The 27,020-nt window shown below is 36.8% G+C and overlaps 1 protein-coding gene and 1 non-coding gene across 3 annotated transcripts in view; both read right to left on the reverse strand.

Annotated features, from left to right (window-relative positions):
- Positions 1-5,771: 5,771 nt before the first annotated feature.
- LOC124616076 (heterogeneous nuclear ribonucleoprotein H-like) overlaps positions 5,772-27,020 on the reverse strand; it is a 33,619-nt gene continuing 12,370 nt past the window's right edge. For both annotated transcript variants that reach the window (XM_047144326.1, XM_047144333.1), the window contains exons 3-9: positions 18,583-18,741; positions 13,792-13,935; positions 12,704-12,842; positions 9,059-9,234; positions 7,562-7,836; positions 7,366-7,485; positions 5,772-7,240 (exon numbers count right to left, since the gene is read on the reverse strand). In XM_047144326.1, the coding sequence (XP_047000282.1) occupies positions 7,049-7,240; positions 7,366-7,485; positions 7,562-7,836; positions 9,059-9,234; positions 12,704-12,842; positions 13,792-13,935; positions 18,583-18,741 (1,205 nt within the window). In that variant the 3' untranslated portion in view covers positions 5,772-7,048. The remainder of the gene's footprint in view (positions 7,241-7,365; positions 7,486-7,561; positions 7,837-9,058; positions 9,235-12,703; positions 12,843-13,791; positions 13,936-18,582; positions 18,742-27,020) is intronic.
- On the reverse strand, positions 8,512-8,586 carry Trnas-cga. The gene has a single exon. It is a non-coding gene; the product is annotated as a tRNA-Ser (tRNA).

A 27,020-nucleotide genomic window follows, 5' to 3' on the forward strand; every position in this document is an offset into this window, starting at 1 on the left:
TCATGAAACCTTCTGTGCCACTTCAAATAACGACTTCTTGGGAGTGCCTCGCCTGCATATACTTGTTTAATTATTGTTCTCGTTTCACCAAGGGTTTTCTCCGAGTTTAACACAGAACTTAATGTTCGCTCTTTGCTCACAATCAGCTTCCACTGTGTCAACATAACTAATATGTCAACAACCCAACAGTGTGTTGCTAAAACATACCCCTGCCATCTTATGCAGCCCCGTGTGGTGACTAGCTCCTAATTAATTGTTTCCTTGGGTAAGTGCATATGACTGGATCCGCAGCACGTAGACTTCTGAATGTAGTACTGGCATTTGTGGACTATAATTTAGGTCCAGTGTTACTTAGGTAATAGGGAACATTTCTATGTTCCCTGCACCCTGAAACTTAGAGTGGGAATGCCAAAGAGCAGTACTGCATTGTTCTTGATTGTCAGTTTAGGTGCAGTAAATGTGTAAAGTGAAAGTATTAAATAGAAAACAGCAATGTAGGAATTGCTACTTACTGTAAGGATGACCTCAAGTTGCAGACAATTGTGCCTGTCTGCAAATTGACATGTCTTCTTTACGGTAAGAAGCAATCTGCCTTTTCCTACACTGTTGGTATTTCGTCCTGTACTTTCCATTTAAGTAGCAAACAGGTGGTAGTTTATAAGTGTTTCCCAGGCCACACAGTGTTTTACAACACGAAAAACTTATATTCCATCTCACTGACAACTCCTACAGTAAATTTCCTTCAAACAGAATCTTGCAACACAATATCTCAACATATAGCCAGTGTGTGCTCACGTATGCAGTTTCTACCTGGTTATGACAATACCACAGTTTTAGACCCTCTAGCCATCTGTTCTTATTTTCCACTCTTCCCTGTCTATTACATTTTATCTTTTTGAGGAAGTTTTGTTACTGGTTGATAAATTTAGAGTGCAAGAACCTTAATATGAAAATATGCACTATGTCAAAGGCCTACAAACTACACACAGACAACTCTCAAACCCTCTATCTCCAGTAAAATATCTATTCAGGTATCACTTCACACCCCCCCCCCCCTCCCCCCAAAAAAACAACATTCTCTGAAACAACAAAACGATGATAGGCATTGTGTAATTACAGCTTATTTTGAGTATGCTGCGCAACTTTCTCGTACACACTGACTGCCATATGGCTGCCAAAGCAGAGAATCATACCTAATGTGATGTGCCTGGCTGGTGGTCAAACATCATGCAACACTCAATGTATTAATAGCACAGAACATGACAAACATAATTTAGTACAGCATTCTTTATAAAGTCAGACATGTGAGGAGCTATTTTTTACATGAAACTATTTCTGTAACAATATTTTCCTTATTTTTTTGCTAGATGTCAGGGTACACAGATATGGAACTGTCAGTCAGAACAGTATGGAACAGTCAGTAAAAACAGTACAATTGCAAAATTTGCAAAATCTTATCCCATTTATTTCTTAGTTATTTGGATCTACATATTTCAAATTATGCGCTATTCCAAATATTTGGTGTCAAAGCAAGCTAATGGATTTTTTGCACTGAGTGAACAATAGAAGGTTTAAAGTCACTTTACTCCATTTTATGAAACCAATTCACCCACGTTTTCTTGGTCTCAGATGATAGTGGAGTGGTGCAACAGAGCAGGGCAGAGCTCCACATTGGGGCCACTGCCGAAGTACTGCTTTGCACCCAGATGCAGTGGGGCCAGGGAGCAGTGCAGCAGCAGACAGGCAAGCACGCTCACTTCACTGCGTAAACAGAAAATGCACAAGTTGCCCGATAATCTTTCTCAAATGATTTTTAAGAAACGACCCAGTAAAAAAAATTATTCTCACGTCATAGCTGTATTCGTCAGCTTCCTGACAAACTGCTTATGATTTCGTTAATCACTGTCACTCCGATATTTCAAAATTAAGGAAGCTACTGCAAGAAAATCTAATAATCTGCAATGAAAAATAAATGTTGCTATGAATGTGTGTGGTGAAAGTTAAATCATATGTTGTTGCATCCTAAATATAGCTAACATATTTAACTATTCTTTGATTTGGGATACAATCTATAACCAAGCCCATTCTATAGAAAATGGATCATTTATAGCGCATACCAATCCACTCGCATGCCTAGACAAAAGCGAGAATGAAATATTCATAATCCCCTTGTATCTCAAATGGTTTGAGATATTGAAACAAAATTTTGGCAAATGATAGCACACAGAGGAGAGAAGGTTGCCACCGTCTTACTGTATGGAACTTCCATATCTACTGCAATATACAAGTACAATTATTATTTTAAGGAATAATGTAATTTAAGGTCAACTGCTCGTGAAATAAAAATTGTTACAGGTTCCTGTAAGTAGTTTTTGAGACATGGCTCAGGCATTCACAATAGGATTCATAACCATTGTCAGAATTGCGGAGTCAACTACCAGTGTTGTGGCATTGCCTCCAGTCACAACACAAGTGCATTCTGAAAATTTTCTAAATACTGTAAGTGATTTATTCAACATTTAGAAATCCCAAGTGCAGTCCATGATGTTGACAAATATATTAGTCTAAAACACCTTCTGGTACAATGTTTACAACTATAAAATCTTACCTCACCACCTTACATGCAGTTACAGGTCCTCCCAGGAAATTCATTAGAATCAGTTTGGGGTGGTATGGAAAGGGAAGAGAAGGTGGTAGATTTCATTCTTCTAGTGTATTTTGCTCGACATTCTTCTAGTGTATTTTGCTTGATGCAACAAGGGGACGTCAATATACCACCTGACTCCACTACCAAAGACATCAGGTCTCTGCCTTCTGTGAGATGAGGCTTATCCATTGTTGAGGCATTTTATCAACTCTAAAGTCTATGGGTTTTAGATCCAGGGAAAGAATATTTCAATACAAGCTTTTCCAGACCACAACGATTAACTGAATGTTCTTTTGGAGTAACGAATGCAAAGTGGAGCAAATTTTGGAAGTCAATAGAAACTTCACCAGAATTTGCTGATGTTATTGTAAAATGTACACGTTCTCCACAACAGTCATTGATGAAGGATCCCCGAGTGTTGTTGAGCAGCAAATAGAAATCAATTGTTCTATACAAGGCACTTTACAGACAAGATGAAATCTTCAAATAAAGTTGTCCAAATGAGACAGTTTCCAAAACTATTTTCATGTAATAAAACAATTTTCACATGTGTGTCAGCTGTGCTCTTCAACTTTATTGCTGATCATTTTAAGACAGTAAAAGAAATAGATTACAGAAATGTATTCTGTACTTGTTTGTAATACTCCTGCCAACGCAGACAACTTGTCCACAATGAATCAATTATGATACCTGTTTCACTAGTTCCATAAAGGACATCATGTAAAACTAATGCTTTCAAGGCTCCTGCTGATGCCATTTTCCCAACAGTAAAACAAAGGAAACAAGCGCCAGCAACTGTACTGACTGCTACCAGCAACACCTGAACACAGCTGCAGTCACTAACACTGATCGCCAATCAGAAATAAACATGTTAAATCCACTCCCCTCCACACCACCCTGCCTGCTCTACCACTATAACCACATGCACTGAGAAGCATTAGTTTGTTTCGTTGTCACTGCTCTGGTCGTAACTGCAACTTTGTCTGAACAGGTATTTTTAAGCCTATGAGCAGCAATCCATTATATTCTATCACTTCAGGCAGGAACTTGCATGTACTGCTGATTAATATGACTGAAGTATTTTACAGTGTAACCAACAGTAAACTATTCACACAGATGGTTCAATTAGGAAAATCAGACAAAATGACAGATGTACTGCATTATGGATGTGTTTGATCAATACTCACAAAATTGGTTCAATATTTTGTAAGAAGGTTCCTGCAAAAAATCCATAAACACGAAACATAATATGCCATGAATTTAAGAGATGATCTTTGAAGATAGATAAAGAAAATTCTTCAACAATGACAATAAGAAGCAGTAGGCTTGGCTTCTACAAGAAATTTGCATACTGTTACTATACTAGTGTGCGCAGGTGCTTGCATGATGCCTGTGAGCCCTTTCAGCACATCAGTGAAACATCAATCCCACACTTCATACTCCTGTTGTTGAATATCCTGATAACTGGCAATGTACGAGGGCTCCACTGATCCACTATTTATGTTTCTGACTCCTTAAAAAGCATTTATATGCTAAAAACTACCACTATCACTTCACAACTAGTAGTTTTCCATAATGGATACTTTAGGAGGGGAGTCTCCGCAACATACCTAAACTAACATGGAAATCAAATGTTCTACCTGGTCCCTGAAGCACATTGGACAGTGACAACACTACTGACTACACTACTTGCTGCCACTGCACAATCAACCTATCACCCACCTACATACACACCACTATGGCAGTGTGTTACTTGGTAACAGGACAAACACCCTCAATGCCTGGACATTCAGAGCAGATAGTAAATTGTGCCAGGTTGTGCAAGGAAATGCCTAACAATAAAAAGGTAAGTACATCATATACCGCATAAGTTCTGTTAAATATTTTTTTTACACACAATTACAGTGTGGCGTAAAGAAGATGACTTTAGCAGCTTTCTACTCATCACAACCGTCCACAGAACAATACTGTCAACATCACCAAAGTTTGATTTATTTTACTTCTTTTGGTGAGAAGTGAGTGCCTATAACACTTGAAACACTAGATTTTTGAGAGAAATAATGAAACTAGAAATTGTGTAAACTGGGGAAAATATTTTTGTGGACATGTATATTTTTGAAGCGAACTTTGAAGAGTTTGTGCTCTAATCCAGGGTTTCTCTAAAGTGTGTTCCACAGTAAGCGCTCGACAAAAAACTAGCGTGGCATAATTTCCTTCAATTTCTTAAACTTATTGTGATTTTTGAGTTATTAGTTATGATTTAAAACTGAAGCAAACAGTGAATAAAGTTATCTTTTTAAAATTTTTATTAATCTTCAAAATGAACAAGATGCTCCAACAAATTAACAGGATTCTCAAAGTGCTCCGCCAAAGGAAAAATTTGGGAATCCTTGCTCTAGACAAGTGTGTTACAAATTATTCTCTGATTTGCTAAGTGACAACTTCAGAAATACCCCCAAGAGGCACCACTTATTTAATCATGACAGTTCTAAGCACATGGGTAATAAATTCATAGTTTAATTAGAAAGTTTTAGGCCACCTTTTGTATAGCTTTGATTAACCCAAGTGGAATTTCTAAAAGCACAGATTGGAAGGACAGTAACTTTCTATGAACAAAATTGTCTGGAGACATTTGATTATGAATGTGTATAGCCACCAGAAAAATTGGGAAACAAAGCAGTGGAAATTAGAAAGTAACAGCATTGTGAAAACATTTACACCCATCATAAAGACATTACCAGAGAAAACCTGTTTTCCTTTGACCACTACAGGAAAGTCTACATACAGTAACTATATAAATCAAGTCCCTGCACCTAACTTGCAGTGAAAAGTGTTGTAAGTCGTGTGGCAGTATAATTTTTAGTTGTGCCAGTAACCAGACTCTTCTGCATATAAAGTGGGTTTACACAGGAACATATCCCTTGCTGTCTCCTAGCCAAAAATGACATGCAAATTTGTATTTGTAAAAAATATTGTGCTAACATTTCAAAGCATAACATCACTGAATTCACACCAAAGACCAGTAAGACTACTGCATCACAGATACCTTGTACTTTCTATGGATCCAAATGCGTATGTACTTTTAGGCAATGAAGAACAATTCTGATAAGAAAATACATTAAACTGAGAGCTAAAAAAAATACAAAATTTATTTTATTCAAATGAAACTGTTGTACAAGTTTGTTCATTCGTTCAATCAATAAACATTAGACTTCGATAATTTTTTCCTGGCCTGAATAATTATCTGAGAGGTTTCTTCAAGTAACAAACTAATTACGAATTCTCAATGCTTTGAAACAAGTAAAGCATATGTCTTATTAAAAGTGCTTGTTTTAAAAGCCTTTCTTCACTTTCACTAAAACATATAACCTAAATGATACTTAAGCTCCTAATTTTACTAAAGCTAGCTAATTATGATTTTATCACAAACTGTGTTATTTTCTACAAGTGTACCAATAATTTTGCTAATGAGTACCAGAATTTAGTTCACAGTATACTGTCACATGCATTCCACTCTAAACTGAACATACATTGACATTATGCATAAAATTCACTGATCACTTATTTTGAACTTAATTCATCAGGTACTTCCTGCCTAAAGTCAAAGTTTCCAAGAATTGGAAACAAAGCCAGAAAGGAATACAATTTTGTGTAAATATGCCAATTACATTTAATGTTTGCTACTCAATATTACAGCAATAAAAATGTCAATGAACAAAATAAAAATCTTTAACAGTCTTTATTGTATCTTCAGTACATGTGAAGTTGCTATTTATACTTTTATTTCCATAGCCTTCGCCAATTCTGAAGTAGTTATGATCCAGTTTGAAATACTCACCCAACCTGTCTGATCTACTGAATATGTCAATGGCTACAATAGTAGGAATAATGCCACATACACTGTAAATCGTTACCAGCCTCCAATTCCTTGTTTATCTACTTTCTCACTGTGTGTTATGAGTAAAGTAATTAACATTAACTACACAAACATCAATTGTCAGTTTCCCTAATACAGATCCACAGTATCTACTACTGACCATTCAGTCTCAGTACACTGAAGACATTACAGTTATCAGACTTCAATTTATGGCTGTTTTACAGATGGAATGTACAATTTAACAATTTGTGTTGTGTGTAGTACCAAACTTTATCTTTGTGCCAAAGTAACAAACACTAGTGTTGCACCACTAATTTTACTGGCTTACAGCTAAACTTATACAGCACAAACTAATTCAACCACAACTGAAGTGGACTAAACTTCAAAGTGCACTGAAGAGAACACTGACTCAGCAAAACAGTAGCAATAACAGAAAGTAGTGTCTGACCTTAAAAGTCTCTCACAACTTGTGAAACTTTGAGAAATTCTCTATTGAGAACCAATGTAATAGAAGTGTAGAGTACTTAAAAACGAAACTTTGATCTGCCTCCTCCAAATCCACCACCACCACCTCCGCCACCACCACCTCCGCCAAATCCGCCACCTCCAAATCCACCTCCTCCCATTCCAAAGTTGCCTCCTCCCATACCTCCAGAACCACCAGGTGAAGAATTCAGGAACAGTTCAATGTAACGATGTTGCATGTGTCCTTTGTCCTAGACACACATCATAATTCATATTATAACAACCAAAATAATGAGTTTTTGACTATCAAATTACATTGCAAATCATATTATGAAGAATATACCTAGGAAAGTTAGTGTTTAGCACAAAAATTTACCTTTGACATTGCTTTTAATGCTTCATCATGTGTTGCAAATTCAACATCTGCTTCTCCTGACGCACGGCCACTGTTGTCGTATAGGAGCCTAATATTGACTGGTACAACTGGCCTGAAAAACTTTTAGAAAAAAAGCCATTTCAGTACACAGGCCTACAACAGAACAAGTTAGAACACAATAAGAGTAATTACTTACATCAGCAATATCAGCCTGTGTTGCACGGAATGGCAGACCTCTCATGTGTATACAGTGGCCACCACCACCTCCACCACCATTCCAGTTTCCACCTCCACCAGAACGTCCTCCGCGTCCCATACCCATGTTGCCAAATCCACCTGAATTCATACTCATGTTGAAGCTACTGCTACCACGACCACCCATGTTACCTCTCATTCCAGGTCCTCCACTCCCACCCCATGATGAATTCATGCCCCATGGACTTGGACCATCATCGAAGTCACCAAAACCACCTATAACGCAAAAACAAGCATGACTGCACAACAATTCTCCATCTACAAATAAAAACAAATAATCAGCAACTCTGTAATAACATTTGTCTGATGTCTGGATCTTATTTTTTCATACTCGAAAAATTTGGTTTGATTTGTGGTCTGAAATCTGATGACCATTTCAAAGTAAAAAAAGACATTTTGATAAAATATAAAACTATGTTGAAGTAATTTTCTTGTTCAACTACACAATGAAACAAGTAATTATGTATTATGATGCCTGCAACAATCAATCCCAATATAATTTGTCCTATTGGGAACAAGATCAAAAAGTAATATCTGGTGGAAACCACTAGTCAAATTTATGAAGGTGAATACATGCCACAAAACCTACAGCAAATGTGAGAAATGCAGAGCGCTAATACCCACAAGATTTCCCACATAAATGATAAGAACATTGAAGTTGTCAACATGAAAGATGCTGCAAGTTTTCACATTTGACTGAAAGCAGAATTATGTGACAAATCCCCAACAGTGATTCAATAAATTCAAAACAAATCTAGAAAATGTAATTTTCACATTTGACAATTTACAACAAAAAAAGAATGAGCAAAACAATAAATGTTTACAGAATGAGATTTTCACTCTGCAGCGGAGTGTGCGCTGATATGAAACTTCCTGGGAGATTGAAACTGTGTGCCCGACCGAGACTCGAACTCGGGACCTTTGCCTTTCGCGGGCAAGCGCTCTACCAACTGAGCTACCGAAGCACGACTCACGCCCGGTACTCACAGCTTTACTTCTGCCAGGAAGTTTCAATAAATGTCTAGTCCACTTTAGATATTTATGGTTTCATCACTGACTGACATACATTAAATACAAACAAGTCGTAACTAAATCACTTATGAAGGAAGTAGTAATCATATATTACATCTATTGGAAGAAATTTAGGCACACAAAACAGCAATCCTACATTAATTAGGAAAGATTCAGCAGTTTTTACACAGATATACAACAAGGTTTCTAATAAACACATTAGAGACTTGAAGTGAATATATTTTATATTAATAAATGTACATTAACAATGAATGGCATGTGTTACCAAAACCTGAATCCTGTTTAGATAACTATAATTTTAAAAATTTTCTGTTCTTTACCATTTTAAAAATGACAATGCACTATCTAATTTAACTGCCAAATCCAACACATGCAGCTAAAAAGCTAAACAAGAACAAGTGATTACCTTTGAAACTCCGAGATCCTCTACCCATATTATTATAGCGATTTATGCCACCAAATCTATCACCACGATCATAAGGAGCTGGACGCTGGTTGAAACCTCCTGGTCCTAAAGGACGCATTTTTGGGCCAATAGCGGCACGCACTTCAGAAAGGCTGCTGCGGAATATTTCTATGTACCTGCATGTAACAGATTTGAAGGATGAGACGACATTCAAAAACAAAAGAAATCATAAAAATGAGAAAAAATAAGTATTTGGTTATTTGTGCTATCTTACTGTGTACCTACTAACACCCTAAGAAAAAATATATGTATACTGGCAGTATCCAACTCAATTCTTCTACACACTGTTTTACAATGGACGTCTGTTTCTTCAAGGAACTTACACGAAGTGTTCCTTTTATTCTTTAAAACTGACATCTACTCATTTCAAGTATACTGCAAAAAAACTACCAGGAAATGGTCCAGAATGAAATAAGCTTCATTCAAAACCATCTATCTAAACTCAGCTGAACAACTATACAACTGTGATCTGGCTAAATGAATAATGAAGTTGTAAAATCACTGCAGTTTTCAACAGCTTATAATCCAAATGCTTTATTTCACACTTAGATACACTCAAAGTAAATTCCACCCACCTTTAACAGAGCCTGATGATTAGCTCAAAACAGAGGCCAATTTTTTGGGTCAAGTTGTCCTAAGTTTTGCTTACACATTTTCCAAAAGTTACTTACGTAGTACCTTAAGCTGATGTTATTAAGAGAATCATCACTTTGTACACCAAAAATTTGGCCTCACGAGCTCAGCTCCCGCCCATTCATCACTTGGATCCATTGTCTTGCATGGCCCCACCCCCAACTGGCCCATAAGGAACCCTTGGGTGTGTCCCTCTGGTGATTCATCTTAAAAGTAATGAATTTCTACCAACATTCCACATTAGAGTTTCAATTCATTCAACAGTGTAGTGTCTACTTTTTACACAATTTAATGAAACACCAAAATTAAGCCTATTTTTTAATATTAACATCTGTACATATTAACTGCCTTATGCATTTAATACCAGAGCATTTTTGCATCTACATAGTGGGATCTTAATCAGCAGGAAAACTACAGCATGCCTTACACAACTGGATGTAAACAGGAATGTGCCCAAGTAGAACAGGGTTACTGGCAAACAAAAATCCTCAATATGCAAATGTGAAGCAGGAAAAGCTGGCAATTACATTTCAAGAACTATTACCATGTTCCAGTTTAAAAGCTGAGAAATTCCTTCCTTAGCCACTTCTTTACAATTTTTAAAAATTATTATAAAAACACTTGGTATTTAATATTTAAACATTTTCAGGTAAGGAGCTTAACAATCAGGACAAGAAACATTCAACACTAAGTGAAGCCTATTCAATAATACAACAATGGTTTAGAAAAGGTTCTACCTGCAAAAATTTTTCCATGCAAAACTGTCACGTAACACAGCAGCTCCAAAGTAAATTTAAACATTATGAATTTTACACTAATAAAAACACTTGTGTACAAATGCTGGGCAATATTTAAAACCCTGTATTTCTTCTCGCAATTATTACACCTGAAATCATCATAAATTCTATGGGACTGACCACCACCTATTCTGCTGACTTGGAATATAGACTGTGTACGAGAGTCACATGGTGGTCCCTTGCATTTTTCAGAATACAGCTTTCCACAATATAACTTGCAATTTTAGTTTCTGTAATGGAAAGTACACAATCTGGCATGAACACACACTAAAGAAGCCATGCACAGAAAGCAACCACCCAAGTCTTTTATTCAGTAACTTTAAAACAGCCCGTTCACTTCACTGTTCACAATAATTCACTGTTTTAATCTAATAGAGGCCACTATTTCAGCACACATTTCTAATCCACCTCCAAATGTGAGCATAACTACAGAGTCCACAATCCTGCTTTATCCTGTAAGGCACAGTGCAGTTTTCCTACTTCTTGTATCTGTAGCCAGTATGTAGTGCATGAAATAAAGACAAATTACACTCTCATATTTTCAAAATACTACTGTGTGTCAGCCAATATAATTTGCACAGAACACTGAAATACAGAATTGTGTTGAAATGACACAGCCATTAGCTTAAAACGCGAGGAATACACAAAAGTATGAAATGGCAAAGTCGCGTATGTGTATCATCCACATGTGACAAAGGGAAACTTTACCAAATGTTTACTGTAACAACAAAACAAGATAAAGGTGCCACATTGGTGACCAATCAGCTTTAAGATGCAGAATTATTCCAGTGTTCAACGCAATATGAAATTTACTACAGGTGCAACCCACTTTGTGGATAACATTCATAACTAAGATCCACACGATCCACTTTGCTAGAGACATATAGTATGGTGTAACAGCAATTACACTTAAGTGAAACAACATGTAAATATCAGAATTACTGCAATAAATAATACTGTTAAATAACAGCACTCCAAAAATTTACAGGGTTGTTTCACAGCACCATTAAGTTACAGCCACAAGTTGTTTTGCACAAAGGCACTGACTAATAACAACTGCTAATTAGTTCCTGTATACGAAGGGATAATGAATGTTAGAAAACCAAAGTATGCGGTTTTAAATTCGTCACATACACATTAAGAATTTCCTTATGATCTGTGACCCACTGCCTTAGTGTCAATGCATCATGATAACGTAAGTCACTTCAAGCGTAACAGCTTTAGTGTATTCTGTGCACTGTACCAATATTATATGAAGCTAAATTCACTGGAAAAACTGAACATGTGAATTATTTGAAACTGAGACAAATTCTGGAGTATTTCAATTTTGGAAAGCTTAGGACATTTTTAAACAACTACCGCTGTGAGGAAGACTGTAACAAATGATAATTGTACATAGGGTGGCATCTGCAAGAATATAAGCATGCAGCATTAAGCGAAAGACTGATTATTACGTACATTATTAGCTACAATCGCTTGTGTGAGTAACAACAGTAAAAACATGGGGTTCACAATGTTAAGACACTTCTAAGTATAAGAGAATGAGACATTGCAAACATAATTACAGTGTTTTCAATATAAAAATGTAAATGAAATGATACAAGCATATGACAATATGAATGGTTTTTAATTTGCAAAACTGGATTAAATTCCGAAACATATCATTAATGAAGTAGTGTGTGATGTGTGGACTATAGTTTGAATGTTTTCTAATTACATGGCATACTGAAAAATACCACTTGTTAAATTACAAGAAAATTTTAAAACACATAATCAACAAGTGATAAATAACAACACATTCCAGATTCAAGTAATATTAAAAAAAATATTTCATTTGAGCCAGTAGGTATTCACAACTTTACCTTACCTGCATATAAAACTATACCTGGAATTTACATCTAGTAAGGATCTGAAATTACTGCCTACTGCACAAGGAGAAGCCTTAGGAAGGATTACATTGCTTAATATGATATTGCTGATAAACACTTACTCAGTAATTTCAGATCCTTACAGTTTGACTTTTGAAAATAAATCCCAGTTATGAAATAAGTAAATGAATTAAAGATTAAAAGAGTGATACTGTATACCATAGAATAGGAGGTTGGGGTTCAGCCCACCCAGCCCTCCCTTCCATTGCATTGCACACGTTCCCCACCTGTGTCCTATTTTATCCTTGTGTTTCTGCAGAGCTTTCTCTGCCACTTCTTTGTTAACAAACTGTACGTAAGCCTCCCCAGTACTCCTTCCCGTGAAGTCAGTCGGTAGGGATATCCCGTTGGGTACTATCTCCAACCCTACCCAACCAATAAACAATATGCCCAGAATCAACACACAACAAAAGCATGTAAAACCTTTAGCAATAAAATATTATTCAGAAATAAAAGGGGCATTTGCAAAGATTTTATTTTAAGCAATATTTCGAACAGTGAATCATACATTCTGAAGTTCCTGTAATACAAATTTTATACACGACATTACCCATGATCACTTAGTGTAAGAAGGCTCTTATCATACTACTTTTAACCAAAATGTTAAACAACAACTTTTTCAATTCAGTTGAATATGCTATTATGTGAAATTTATGTGCAGATGATCTACAAAAATATTTCTTTGGACTTCAGTATTCAGAACATAAACACAAGAGTAACAACTGTGAGGAACTTCGGGAAAATATGATCCTACTGTTGCCCATACAGACAGTTACTTATCTGTGCCACTTGCCACATATCTAACACCAAGTACTTCAATACATCTCTTCAACCAATTAATAGCAATCTGTTTTCATGTGTCAAATTTACATTACTTGAAGATAAGAAATAAACAGGAAAAGAAGCAAGGACTGGATGAAGGAAGAGAATAATAAAGGAAGTACAACTAGGCCTTACAACTCAAGTATAGAGAGGAAAAATATAACATTCACATTTCAGATTCCACAGTCTGTAGATTTATAAAGTGTTAATGAATACCGCCTTCATCTACAAGTCACTGCTTTAAAAACAAATCTTTGCAAACAACCCCAACAAGCTTAAAACAAATAATACAATACTGTCAAAATAAAACACTCAAAAGATTTGTCCTTCATAATTAAGCCAACTAACATTCAATTTTCGAGGCAATCAAAATTACGCAATCGGTGAGCACATTTCTCTAGAAGATTACAGTGATTACTAAAACCACAAATTATCTTAATAAATATGAACACAAATAATTTCAAAAACAAGCTACTACTAAATTAAGTCATACCTGAGAAAAACTGAGCTATTTCCTCCTTAGAACAGCCAAATGGTAGGCCACGAAGTCTAACACAACCATCATCCATAGCATTTTCCAAATTTAGTCCACTGCGTTTTACAACCCACTCCATTTCTGACCGCTTAACTTTAAACACTGTAAAAAGGGTAACATTTCAATATTTCATTATAATTACTTTGCAAACACACTGTACTTCACCTCTGTAACAGCATTGTTGTTGATTTAACTATTTTCCTAAAAATTGGTATAAAATGATAACATGAAAAAGTTATGATACTATTTCGTAACTACTATAACTTTAGAAGGGAGAGAACTCTTCCAAAAGTAAAAATCAACTGTTACAGTGAATTTATTCCTGAATTAACTGTTCACTTGCAAAGCTTTAAAAATCATGTAAAAAAAAAGACAGGGAACAGAAAATTTATGAGCCGTTTTATACTATATGCTCATGAAAATATCAAGAAAGGTTGGATTTCTGACGTCACCTGTCATAAAGATGGCATGGGAAAGTTCAGCCTGCAGAAGTGGCAGTTTGGTCTTTATATTTCCCAAAGGAAACTTTAAACACTTGCTTGAAATAATCTGGAGGAAACAACAGTAACTGTGATTCAACTTGCCTGAAAAGGTTTGTAACATACTGAAATGTTGCTTCCAATGAACATTCAACAGTGCTGCTTGTGTGAGGCACTTCAATGAACTTCACTACAATCACACGAGAATTTAACATTCTACTGACTAACCTAACACTAAATTAGGGGAAGAGGGGAGGGAGGGTAGGGGGCATCATTTATCACCACTGCTTTTCTCAATGATAATTTTTTGTATTTCTGATTGACAAATACTGTAAAGTACACTCCAATAAGATCCCAGTATAACCACTGGACAAGATTTTAATGTTTATCATCATTTTCAATTAATTGCTTGCTATTTTCAATTGAAAGGACTTAAGCCTCTAAGGAAAGAAGTCACATGATGAAAACACGTCCAGTCACATGAATAGAAACAAATTAGCCTAATTCTGTTCTCTAACCAAAGCCTTCAAGTAGCTTGTTTTCAGCTTTACAAGGTATCATACACAGAGGAATGCTACAAAACAAACATCCATCCTTTTACTAAGGCACAAGGAGGTGTGTCTAGTATTTCTTTTACTCACCACCTACAAAAGCAACTTTAACAGTAATTTTTCACTCCATTAATGGAGTTTTAAGTGTTATCTATTAGTCCTGCTAAATCACTATGCCATTTTTTAAGAAAGCAGAACTGTCAAAAAGCTATGCATCCCACAGAACACTCCCAAATGACAAATTTCACCTCTCCTATTGAATTATAATTACAGTTCCTAGAAGAGTAACATTCAGTTTCAACACAATAGCACTTCTATGAGTGGGATTTCAACCTCAAACATTCCTAATGACACTACCCTTTTTATTTGCACATTTCATAGTGCAATTTCCTGTCACGACATCTTTTAAAGAACTCAAAATCACAATGACCAAATAGTTCACTGATTTTTTACAAGAAAGTCCAGCCAAGGAACTTTTTAAAAGGATGACCTAGAAATCTCCCAAACATTCCATTTTCGGCAATTAACAAAAATTTCATCTGCACTAAGTGATCCACTATTAAGGAATTCCTTCAATCAGTCCAGGTGAAACCATCATTTATACCTACATCATACTTCCGAACCCATCTACCAGTGCATGGCAAAGGGTACTTCCAGTACGTTAATGGATCCCCTTCCCTGTCTTCCCTGTTCCAACTGCGAATGGCGCCATCACAGAAAATGTTACCATTATGTCCACACTAATTGCATTATATTGTGCTGAATTCTACACTGTGGAAGTTTTATGTAGTGATGGCCAGCCAAAGAAGAAAGCTTAAACGTGTTTGATTCCCTGGGAATGATTGTACCCCACGACTGAGGTAACCCAGGACAAAAAGGTCAGCATCAGTAATACTGTCTTTTTAATGCAGATGAGTTCAGCGAACAGCACAACTGTCATCAGTGTATTATAGGTAGTCACGTGGGCTACATATGCACTGATGACAGCTTCATTGTTTTCTGAAATCTTGATGTGCAATAAAAATTATGTTAAGACTGATATTGACCCTTCTGTCCTAAAAAACTTACAGTTCAGCAGAAGCTGACAAATGTTTGTGATGACAGCCCTAATGTTGAACTATTCAACATGGCAACAAAATACAATTGGCCACCATCACCTTTGTGCAGTAAATACAGCATAATTAGCAAGCATTCCTGAATGCTGAAACTCATGGCTCTTCTGCACTATAAAGTGACAGCATTTGTCCATCATCAAAATGAGCCTCCACAGATTCCATTTGAATGTATAGTTATTAGTTTCAAATCAAAATATGTTTAGTTAACAAAGTGTGCATGCTATATTCAGTTTTCCACTCTGTTCTCAAGTCTGGCATTCTGTATAGGATCTGTTATGGTAAAGTGACAATGGAAGATGACTTGACAATTACTTGCAGCCGTGTTGCTTCTATAATTCTTCTGAAAAGCAGATCAATTTTTTTTCCTTCAGTATACCACCAGGTACCATATGAAGATCCAGAACGTTCCAGTTTTTATACTGAAACATGTACACAGCCACCCATCTCTGCACTACCCCCTCGACATTGGAATATTAAAAATTCTGTACCCAATGTTCATGAAGATTCCTGAAACCTTCAATAAATCCAAACGTTCCTTTTTTTCATGAAAGTAATGATGGCAACAGACTGAATTCATCTGACAGGTGGAAACACGACTGTGAAAGTTGTACCACTACCAGAGGGAACAATGCAGTTTGTCGCCAAATACTGGTCTCTCTCCGACTTACGAAACACCCTCTTTCTAATAAAATGGCTTCACGAAATGAGAAGTGGAAACATTCCCTGAGTGAAAATTTATTACAACAGGAAGTCCAGGAATGAAGATTTTCAGCACATGAAGATTTCAGGGCAGTGAATGGTAGGTAGTACAGAAAAAAGTTATAGTCACCATTACCAAAATTTAAGTGATGGAAGTAGAATTGGAAAGTATTTAACAGTTAAAAGCAAATACTCTGCCATGACTAATAACCCATAAATATTTCTTCATGCCTGATGGAAGCAGGTTCTCCTAGTTTTTCCCCTCAAAAACACATACAATTAAGAGGGGAAAGTATCATGTAAGCAAAAAACTGTGATGGCCTTATGTGTTAATAGTGACAACAGTGAAATCTGAAGCCACTAATAACAGAAAACATCTCAACTCCCAATGATCCTCTCGATCTTGGCATAATTCATTCCATGGAAGTCAAATATGGAATAGCTGCTGTGCAGAAGTTAACTTCATTCCTTGAAAGAAAGGTGGTAATAAGAATTAATATTTGACAGGCTGTGAATGTTTGTTGCTGCCTGGAGAGGTATACCAACATGCTGTTGAACCCTGCTGGCTGTTGGTCAGTATCAGCTGCCAGAGATTTCCCCCAACATTACAGGTAGGTAGGTATACCAGCAAGTGTGACTTTTCCGAACACCGTTGTGATGGTGACATACTGACTTTGGCACATCAAAGGGAGGACCAAGGCTTCAATAAAGAATCAAGCAGGGCTGGTAGCATGTAGGGGAGATGGTTTAATTTAGCAAGTTTTGTTGCCGCTGTTAGAAACTAATTTTCCTCATTCAGTGTAGGTGAGTTAGTTCTAGAAAATATTAAAGAGAGCAATAACACCAAGTGTTTTACACTGGCAAGAAAAAAATGAACTGCACTTCCCTACTTTTTAAAATTAAAACAATTGATAATATTTAAGGAAAGTTAATTTATGTGGATTCCTATGGCTATACTGTTACTTCTGCCCCTTATAATGGGAAGTGTGCAGCATAAACATAAGAATCCTAACTGATTATGTCATTTCGTTAGCATATTAGAGGTAAACCGCATGTCCTGTTTAGGATACCCCATTTTATAAAAAATATTTTGGTTCCCAGAAACTGTTTAAAAAAAAAAAAAGTTTTACTGCACAACACACATGGACTGGTAACCAAACACATACCATTACCTCAATTACAAGTAATCAGATCTACATTGTACTGAGATCTCCCATAGCAATGAAGTTGCACACTAAATTCAAATGCAGATCAGTAAGGTAACATGTTCATGTATGATTCACACACTTGTTGCATCAAGCAAACCCAAATACACCATCAGGACAGTCAGGAGGAAACCGACCAAACCCCTCGAAAACCTGATTCCTTAACTGGTCACCTACCACAACAAGAAAACAGTTTCTGCACATATTGTTTAAATTAAACTGCTTACCTGGTTAAGACATGAGAATTATGAACCAATAAAAATTTGATTAAATTAAACTGTTTTTCTGGTTAAGACATGACAATTATGTTTTATATGATTAATGGAAAATCTCATAAAGATGTGAAACAAATACTAACAAAGAGATAGACGGGCTGGCCAGTACTTACCTCAGCTCAGTACAGCCGATAGATACACATAAAACAGAACCGAAAATTTAGGAACGTACTGGCCAGCCCGTCTATCTCTTTGTTAGCAATTATGTTTTACTTCATACTCTACATCACTGTTATAACATTACAGGAGTAATAACATTGAAAACAGGAGACAAGTCTTCAAATGCATAACAATAAATATTTATTTAAAGATCTTATGAGTAGATGGGAAGTTCAGACGCAAGATCATTGCACTTTTGTACAAGTTTCTCCTCAATAATATTTTCATTGGAACTCTTGTTTATTAGCTCATAAAAATGTTCTTACCTTCTATATATCTGTGTCCAATGTGATCTCTGTCCTTTTTGCAAGCCTTCTCTATGTCCTCATCACTTTCCATCTCCACATATGCCTCACCACTCGGGCGCCCTTCCCTGGACATTGTCATGTGTATTCCAAGCTTGCCGTCTTTGATACGACAATCATCTGAAACAATTTTTTCCTTCTCTTGTACTAACAACAAAATTTCTACAAAAAGACTTATTTGAAACCACCGTATGTTACAACTGCCAGATAGAGTGACCCTGTTCTTAATATAGTGTAAAATTTATTCATTTGCGTAACACATTTACAATGATATAAAATTTGTAAACATAATACCACAGAAAACGTTAACTCATACATACAGATGTAAATATAAACGAAAGGGTTTAATGAGAATACAACCACAGCGTGTCATGGCCTTGCTGAAGGAACCACATATGCACATACTTACAATGATATTTAAGAAACCACATGAAACCAAAATTAAGAAGGTATTGCAGTGTGGAAAATAAACATTTTGATAAGGGTAATTACTTTAGAATTAAATGACTGCCACAAGAACATTCAGTTAACATTTTCACACAGCCAATTAGTGAGACCTAATCTTACATTTAATAACACTTTTTAATGAAGAAAGCTAGGGGTTTATCATCCCACCAACTGTGAGGTCATCTGCCACAGAGAATAAGCCCACACTGAGGAATGAAATTGGCAAAGTCCTTCTCAAAATAACCATATAAGCATTTGCCTGAAGCTATTTAAAAATGCCACAGAAAAACTGAACTAGAAGTCAGAAAAAGATTTGAAATTCTGTTCTGAATATGATTCCAATGTTACACCACATCACTTCCATATCTGGTTTTAATGGTATCGAGATTATCTCATGAAAAAAAAAATGAGAAACTCATGTTGAGGTAGTCAACTGTATTACCAAGTGAAATCACATGTGAGGAAACATTATAAAGAGCATTGCAAAAGGTTTAAAAGTGTCCCCGCATCAGGATACGAGTGGCATACTATTTCATTTCGAATGGGATGAGTGGTTTCTTCTGAACAATAGATTTCCTCCTCTAGTCTATCAGGAAGATTAAATGGCCTGTGAAAGTGTTTTCACTAACTGAATATAATTCATAGAACACAAAAATAAATTTAATAGGACATGAGTCAACAGCTCATATTCTGAACACTTTGCAGACATATTGCTAACTAGCAAACACCTTTGCAGATATTTTATAACAAGATATTCCCACACTTCCCACGGAACAAGCATCCCTCCAGCACAACAGGAGTCCACAGGCAACAAAGACTACCTGCCACACAGGACACTCAGCTGCAGATTATGGATGGATGTGCGTGCGCACACGCATGCACAAAAACAGTCTGACAACTGCTGGACTGCACATCAGTTGTTTGTCCACTCTCATCCACAAGCACCCAGTTGTTGAAGTGGTTATTCAAGCTGCAAGCTGCATATGATTGGTCACAAACTGCACGCAAAAGTAATATTTCCATTTATATTGTATAGGACAATGAACCCTGTATCAGTGTGGGGTTAATCCTTGATGCCTAAATAAAATGTTGCGTTTTTCTGTAATATATATGACAAAAAAAATTGTTTTAATCAGGAAAAGGAATAAGCAAGCTTCAGATACAGCAAAATGAACCGTCTGCAAGTTGTGAACTAAGTTCTAGACTAAAGCAATGAGTAAGAATTACTTTTTGAAACAACCTGTTCAGTTTAGCTGTGGTGGTTTTCTCACAATGTATCAATATCAGTATTTGTATGATGTTTGACTAACACATTGCCGTTTGAGCACAGCGCCATCTCATGTGGCAGTTCCTGGCTTGGTGGCCAGTTTGGTGGGAAGTATGAGCTGAGTAACGAAGCTGTAACTAGCTTTCCATGGAGCCTCTTCGCTGTGGTATTAGCTGTTGACGGGTAATCAATACTGGGGTCATGTTTGAAGTTTTTGCGTACAGAGATGACTTGTGCTGCGATTTATCAGAAGGGTGCCAAGCTGTCAGGGCAGTGCTCACTGTCAGTTTGGTCCGTCTCCACTCTGTTTGTTGGGTACAGATCTGATAGACATTTGAAACTCATTCATTGGCTGATACTCAACTGTAATTTGTTGTTTGTGTTAACCTTATTAATCCATGGTGCTTGTAGTCAATTTCACCTCATATCATACAGGTCAAGAGTGCCTGTGTCACATCACTATTTCAAAGTTAACTGAAAAAATTATCTTGAAGTCCCACAGAATACCCCTCCAAAACACAATATTTTGTTTTTCTGGTGACTTGTTAAAACCCTGCAGACCTCTCTAAATAAGAGTATTTGTGAAAATGCAATGAAAGGGAAAACAAATAAAAAGCCAAAAGTGATATAGATCTGTATTTATTTTCAATAAATACTTTGTTCTCAATACTACAAGACATTAATACATACACACTTCTGAGCTTTTTTTTCTTTTTTTTGCAAAAAAAACTATGAAAAGTCACAATGTTAACTGTCTTGAGAAGTGGAAGGACTAACTGTCAATCTATTTGTACGTTAAGATGAAAGAATCAAATTTTTTGGTTATTTAGAAATCATTTTCTCCAAAACCCCCATCCTAAATGTTCTAAAAATTTCATGGTACATTAATTGGTAATTGTATTTAGAGAATGTACAATCAGAGTGGGCAATATTTGTTTGTACAAAATGTGAGAAATTTTTTGGGTACACCTAGCTCTACTCTCAAAAAAATCATGGACACACAATTTTAAGTAAATGTGATGCAAAACTGGTATTTCTGAATCAAAATAATTACTTTACCACATAAGAGAATTTGAAAACAATTCATAATTTTCTTCAAAAGCATTTTAAAACAAAAATGAGATCTAGAATATTTATACCCATTTTTCTTTTTATGAAAGTATTCTCAAATTATTGTCTTGTATCACGATTTTACTTCATGACTTTCCATGAACTAAAATTGCCTACAACTTAATCAACACTGCACCAGTGAAAAGAATTAATTTGCTTTTCATCTGCTTCTCATTGAAGCTGTATAACCTAGCTGAATTTGCACACTGACAAGGAGGATCCAACAAGGGCAGTACTTGGGATATGGGAACTGCACACTGCTCTCAAGATGGCCATTTGAAAGCATTAGCAGTACCATGAGGTGTCAAAGGTTATATCTTGCAGCTCATGAGACACACTTATCTGTACCACCCTTCATTGTCATACACACAAGAAATGAAGTGGCTCACTACCAAGTCTTCTAAGGTATACTGTGATCTCTGCATTTCACACACAGTAATAGACTTTTTGTGGAGAACCATTCTTGCAATGTTTGTGTCACTCCAGGATGCAACCCAGTAGTGACTTGATTGAATCCCTACAAGAGGCTTCAAAGCAGACCACTTTTTTAAACAATTCCCTTAATGTACTTTCGTTTAGAATTAAGTGTTTCAGATTTGTTAATGTTGATATGATGTGTATCAATCCAGTAGCATCTATTATAGCATCAACAGCTTCATGATGGAGATTAAATCTTGTTGCAAGATGTTTACGAAGACCACCTATCCCATCACATGCCCTTTCCATGACTTGTTGCTGAAAATACCCTTCTTTTTTTGTAATTCCTGTACTACATTACTGACCAAGCTATAAACCGAAAGCGGTTTTTAAAATGATATGCTATACCATCAGTCACATACACATATCTAGGAAATGCATGGCCTCTAGATACTAAGTCAACAATTATCATGTTGACAGTGAAGCATGCATGTGTACTGTCATGAATGAGAGTGTCACTGATAATAGCAAAAGAGTGTGATGTTCCTAGGAAGTGAATACTGATATCTGTGATGTGTGCCAGAGGTAACATTGAATTTCATGTTGCAAAAGCAACATACCAGTTCTCAGCAAAGTTGAAATGAAATAATGTGTCATTATTCTGGAATGTGGCCAATTTTACTTCAACTGTGGCCTGTCTCTGAATCATCCAGTATTATGGTGAGCTATTCCTTTCATGAACCAATGCCTAAGCTCTGTAACCAACTTCTCCAGCTCTACTGTCTTCAACTTCCCTGCCTCCCACAATGGACAGGTTACATTGTCAGGGTCCTGAAGGTGTAATGCTTCAACAGTCATCACTTCAGCACCAGGACACATTGCACACACCTGGAACTACCATTTATCTTGTGGCTCTTGACATACATACAAAAGCATCATGTTCATTTCTGTGAATTACTTTCATGTGACACTGCTTATGGCATAACAAACAAGTTTCAAATTAGTACAGCAAATACATGTGCATACCTCCTTCACCAGCTGGCATTTTACCCATTTTGTAGGAAGGAGCAGAAATTTGCAAGACCAATTTTTAAATTTGGTCTTTTCATTAGGAGATAAATGACAAGATCAATAAGAGAAGCATAACTCCTATGCTTCTCCTATTTCTCTTTTATTTTTTCATCTTTTTAACCTTTTCACCAACAGATAACATCAGCCTGGTTAGGACTGTGCTTGCTGCAATATTTGTCATCACTTAGATAATATTCCAGAGCAACAGCAATTTTATCATATTGCAACAGATGCCCACAGAATCTAAGCATGCTCAAAAACCTCTCTTGACTTTGAGCTTTTGAAATTCAGTAATGTGAGGAAGTATTTCTGTATCTGCTGCTTCGAGTAGCTACCTGGTATCAGTGTAAATGACTATCTTTTAAGTACATGTGGATGATGAGATAGCAGTATTTAGGTTTCAAAATCACACATCACATTTCATGAACATCCTAAGTTTATGCACTAAGTTCATCTACATTATACACTCTCAAAGTTTTTAAGACGTTGCTTGTGTAAAACTTGTTACAATTTCTTCCACTTTCCTTTTTACATACTGTTTTCTTCTTGTGCTTTTTATGTTTGCTGGATGTTTAAGAGGGATATAGTAGGGGATACAGGAGAAATGCTAAAATTAAACATATCAACAACTTCACACACAGGAATATAAACATCTGTACTGTATTGTTCATTTTCACATTCGAATGATGGTGATCATTCAGGTGGGTTGTCACTAAATTTCCTCTTGTAGTGGGTGTAGCAATTCCTGAGCAATGGATGCGATGCTAATTTCCAACAACTATGAAGTGTTTTTTCACTCTTCTTAAACACCACCTACCTGAGTGTTTTTCATATTCCACACACCTCACTCTTTCACTACTGTATTTCTCCCTGACATTGTAGCCAACAGAAAGCTCAAACCAAACTGAAAGCATTATGGTAGGTGTGCAAGTTCTAACTCATTTGTTATAAACAGGAGTGCTGGAAACAGTGCTGCCAACATGCAAATTTTACACTAGAAATTCAGCGATGCAAAATATGCAGAATGCTGAAAAATGTTTAACACTTTACACAGAAAAAAAATTTCCCACTGCATTTGCACTGACTACTATCATATTAACCAAACAATACCTTGTCTAATTTTCAAAAGTGGAGAAGACACTGTTTATAATTACATCAGTAGTTGTGGTCTTCAGAGACAGTGGTTTGATGCACTTCTCCACACTACTCCATGCTACTCTATCCTGTGCAAGCTGCTTCAACTCCAAGTAACTATTGCACCCTACATCCTTCAGAATCTGCTTAGTGTATTCATCTCTTGGTCTCTGGTGATTCCAGTCAACATTGTCAAAAGCTTTCCGTAAGTCTACGAATGCTAGAAACGTAGGTTTACTTTTCCTTTATCTTCTAAGATAAGTCATACGTTTAGTATTGCCTCACGCGTTCCAACATTTCTATGGAATCCAAACTGATCTTCCCCAACGTCAGCTACCAGTTTTCCCATTTGTCTGCAAATAATTCTATCATGTCTCCCATTACATCTTCACCTATGCCCTCTTCAATTTCCATAATCTGCCCTGAAGTACATCACCCTTGTATAGACCCTCTATATTCTCCTTCCACCTTTCTGCTTTCATTTCCTTGCGTAAAAGGGAACCTCCCCATAGCACCCCCATCAGATTTAGCTATTAGTTGGCACAGTGGATAGGCCTTGAAAAACTGAACACAGATCAACTGAGAAAACAGGAAGAAGTTGTGCGGAACTATGAGAAAAGTAAGCAAAATACACAAACTGGGTAGTCCATGTGCAAGATAGGCAGAGTGTGAGAGTGTGAGCTTAGGAGCACCGTGGTCCCGAGGTTAGCGTGAGCAGCTGTGGAACGAGAGGTCCTTGGTTCAAGTCTTCCCTCGAGTGAAAAGTTTACTTTCTTTATTTTCGCAAAGTTATGATCTGTGAGTTCGTTCACTGACGTCTCTGTTCACTGTAATAAGTTTAGTGTCTATGTTTTGTGACCGCACCACAAAACCGTGCGATTAGTAGACGAAAGGACATGCCTCTCCAATGGGAACCGAAAACATTTGACTGCAAGGTCATAGGTCAACCGATTCCTCCACAGGAAAACACGTCCGATATATTCTATACGACACTGGTGATGGCATGCGCATCACATGACAGGAATATGTTGTCAACCCACCTAACTTGTACACTTGGCGAATGGGTAAAAAGATTCTTCTACCTTGCCCGATTTCGGTTTTCTTGTGGATGTGATAATCACTCCCAAAAATGTGATGAAACCATAAGAGTTTGTCACAAACTGCAACAAATGAATGCAACAGTTTCACAGTTTTCCTTGTGCTCTGCCAAAACATATGTTTTTAACGTTTTCCAATTTTTCTGTGTGTAGACTGTCAAATTCTGCATATGTCCAAGCAAATCTGAACTTGTCCTGGAATTTTGGAGAGCGAAGTTGATTATGTGTGAGTGGCTGAACTTTGATAATTGACCCCACTTTTCCTGACTCACTGCAATTCAGAATGACATTCGGCATTTGCGCAAGTACCCTATTCACCTGTTGCTGAACTTGCGGTCCCAATACACCATATTTTTCCTGCAAACATAAATAAAAAGTAGGCAAAAGGAATCCTGCTTTGTTCAGAGCATATTGTATGGTATAACTATGTGAAGTGGCATGCAGCTGGTCTACAGTACATTCCGTGTCGCCTTCAACTAACAATAACGTGCGGATCAATTTCATTTCATAGTTAAAACCGGACTGATCTGTCTTGATAATATATGCATCTTCATAATGTTGGAATCTGACTTAAGTATATGTAACAAACGCCTTTGAACACTCTAGAACTTCTTCCAGTTTATTCGCGTAGTTCTTGCTTACATATTTCGTAATCTTCCTGCTCGTAATTTTGCATTTTGTTTTGAATGTGACAAGCCAATGAAATGAAGCCTTGAAGTCCAGGCCAATTTGTTTAGCGTAATGCAATCCCCAAATCTGTAGGTATGTATCATGCACTGCACTTAATTCATTTCTGGCTTTAATAAATTGTCGGTATACATGGTATTCTAGTTCACTGAACTTCTGTCTTCAGGTTCCACCTCGTTCCACAACTTCTTTGCAATATTGAATTGCACTTTTTCCTCCATCCCTTTAAATTTCTTAAATTTGTTACTTCACTCCATAATCTATATTTGCGTCTTAATTGGTTTGGACAGTACCCGGTATTGGAGCATTTCCTTCATGTAACCCAAAGAAATACCATCAGATTGAAGACCCAGTATTTCCTCTTCGTGTTCTTCGTACGGATTGTCAACAATCTCATCATCTGGTACATACAGCCCCGCAGCAATCAACAAGGTATCATCACCACACGTACTGTTTACCAACAAATGTAGAAAATAATCGTACAAATGTTCCCTTAAGGAACTTTCCGATTCCTTACAGTTCGGAAAATATTCATTGACCTTGTTACTGAAGTTGCGAGCTATATTTGCTGGATTCATATTGTCCACGAAATACATCTCACGCATTTAATGCACTCTTGTCCAAAGTAGCGAACAGTCAACTGCCAGCCAGGGACCCTCATTAGCTTCCGTGCACTGTAGTTGACTGACGTGTGTTTCGATGTTTGTTTAGGTGTAGCATCCCCATACTATGGCGCAGTTACCTCGCATCAGACGGATGGACAGATAATAATTGTCTGAAAATAAAAAATTAAACTTTTCACTCGAGGGAAGACTTGAACCAAGGACCTATCCTTGATGTTGCCTACGTTGCGCATGGACTACTCAGTTTGTATATTTTGCTTATTTTTCATAGTTCCACACAACTTCCTGTTTACTCGATTTATCTGTGTTCAGTTTTTCAAGGCCTATCCACTGTGCCAACTTATAACTAAATCTGAGGGGGGTGCGATGGGGAGGTTCCCTAGTTAGAACTGGGTTTCCACCTGAGCTCTTGATATTCATACAAGTTGTTCACTTTTCTCCAAAGGTCTCTAATTTTCCTGTACACAGTATCGATCTTGCACCTAGTGACATAAGCCTCTACATCCTTGCATTTGTCCTCTAGCCATCCCTGCTTAGCCATTTTGC

This window comes from Schistocerca americana, chromosome 1 (assembly GCF_021461395.2).
Source record: "Schistocerca americana isolate TAMUIC-IGC-003095 chromosome 1, iqSchAmer2.1, whole genome shotgun sequence".
NCBI lineage: Eukaryota > Metazoa > Arthropoda > Insecta > Orthoptera > Acrididae > Schistocerca > Schistocerca americana.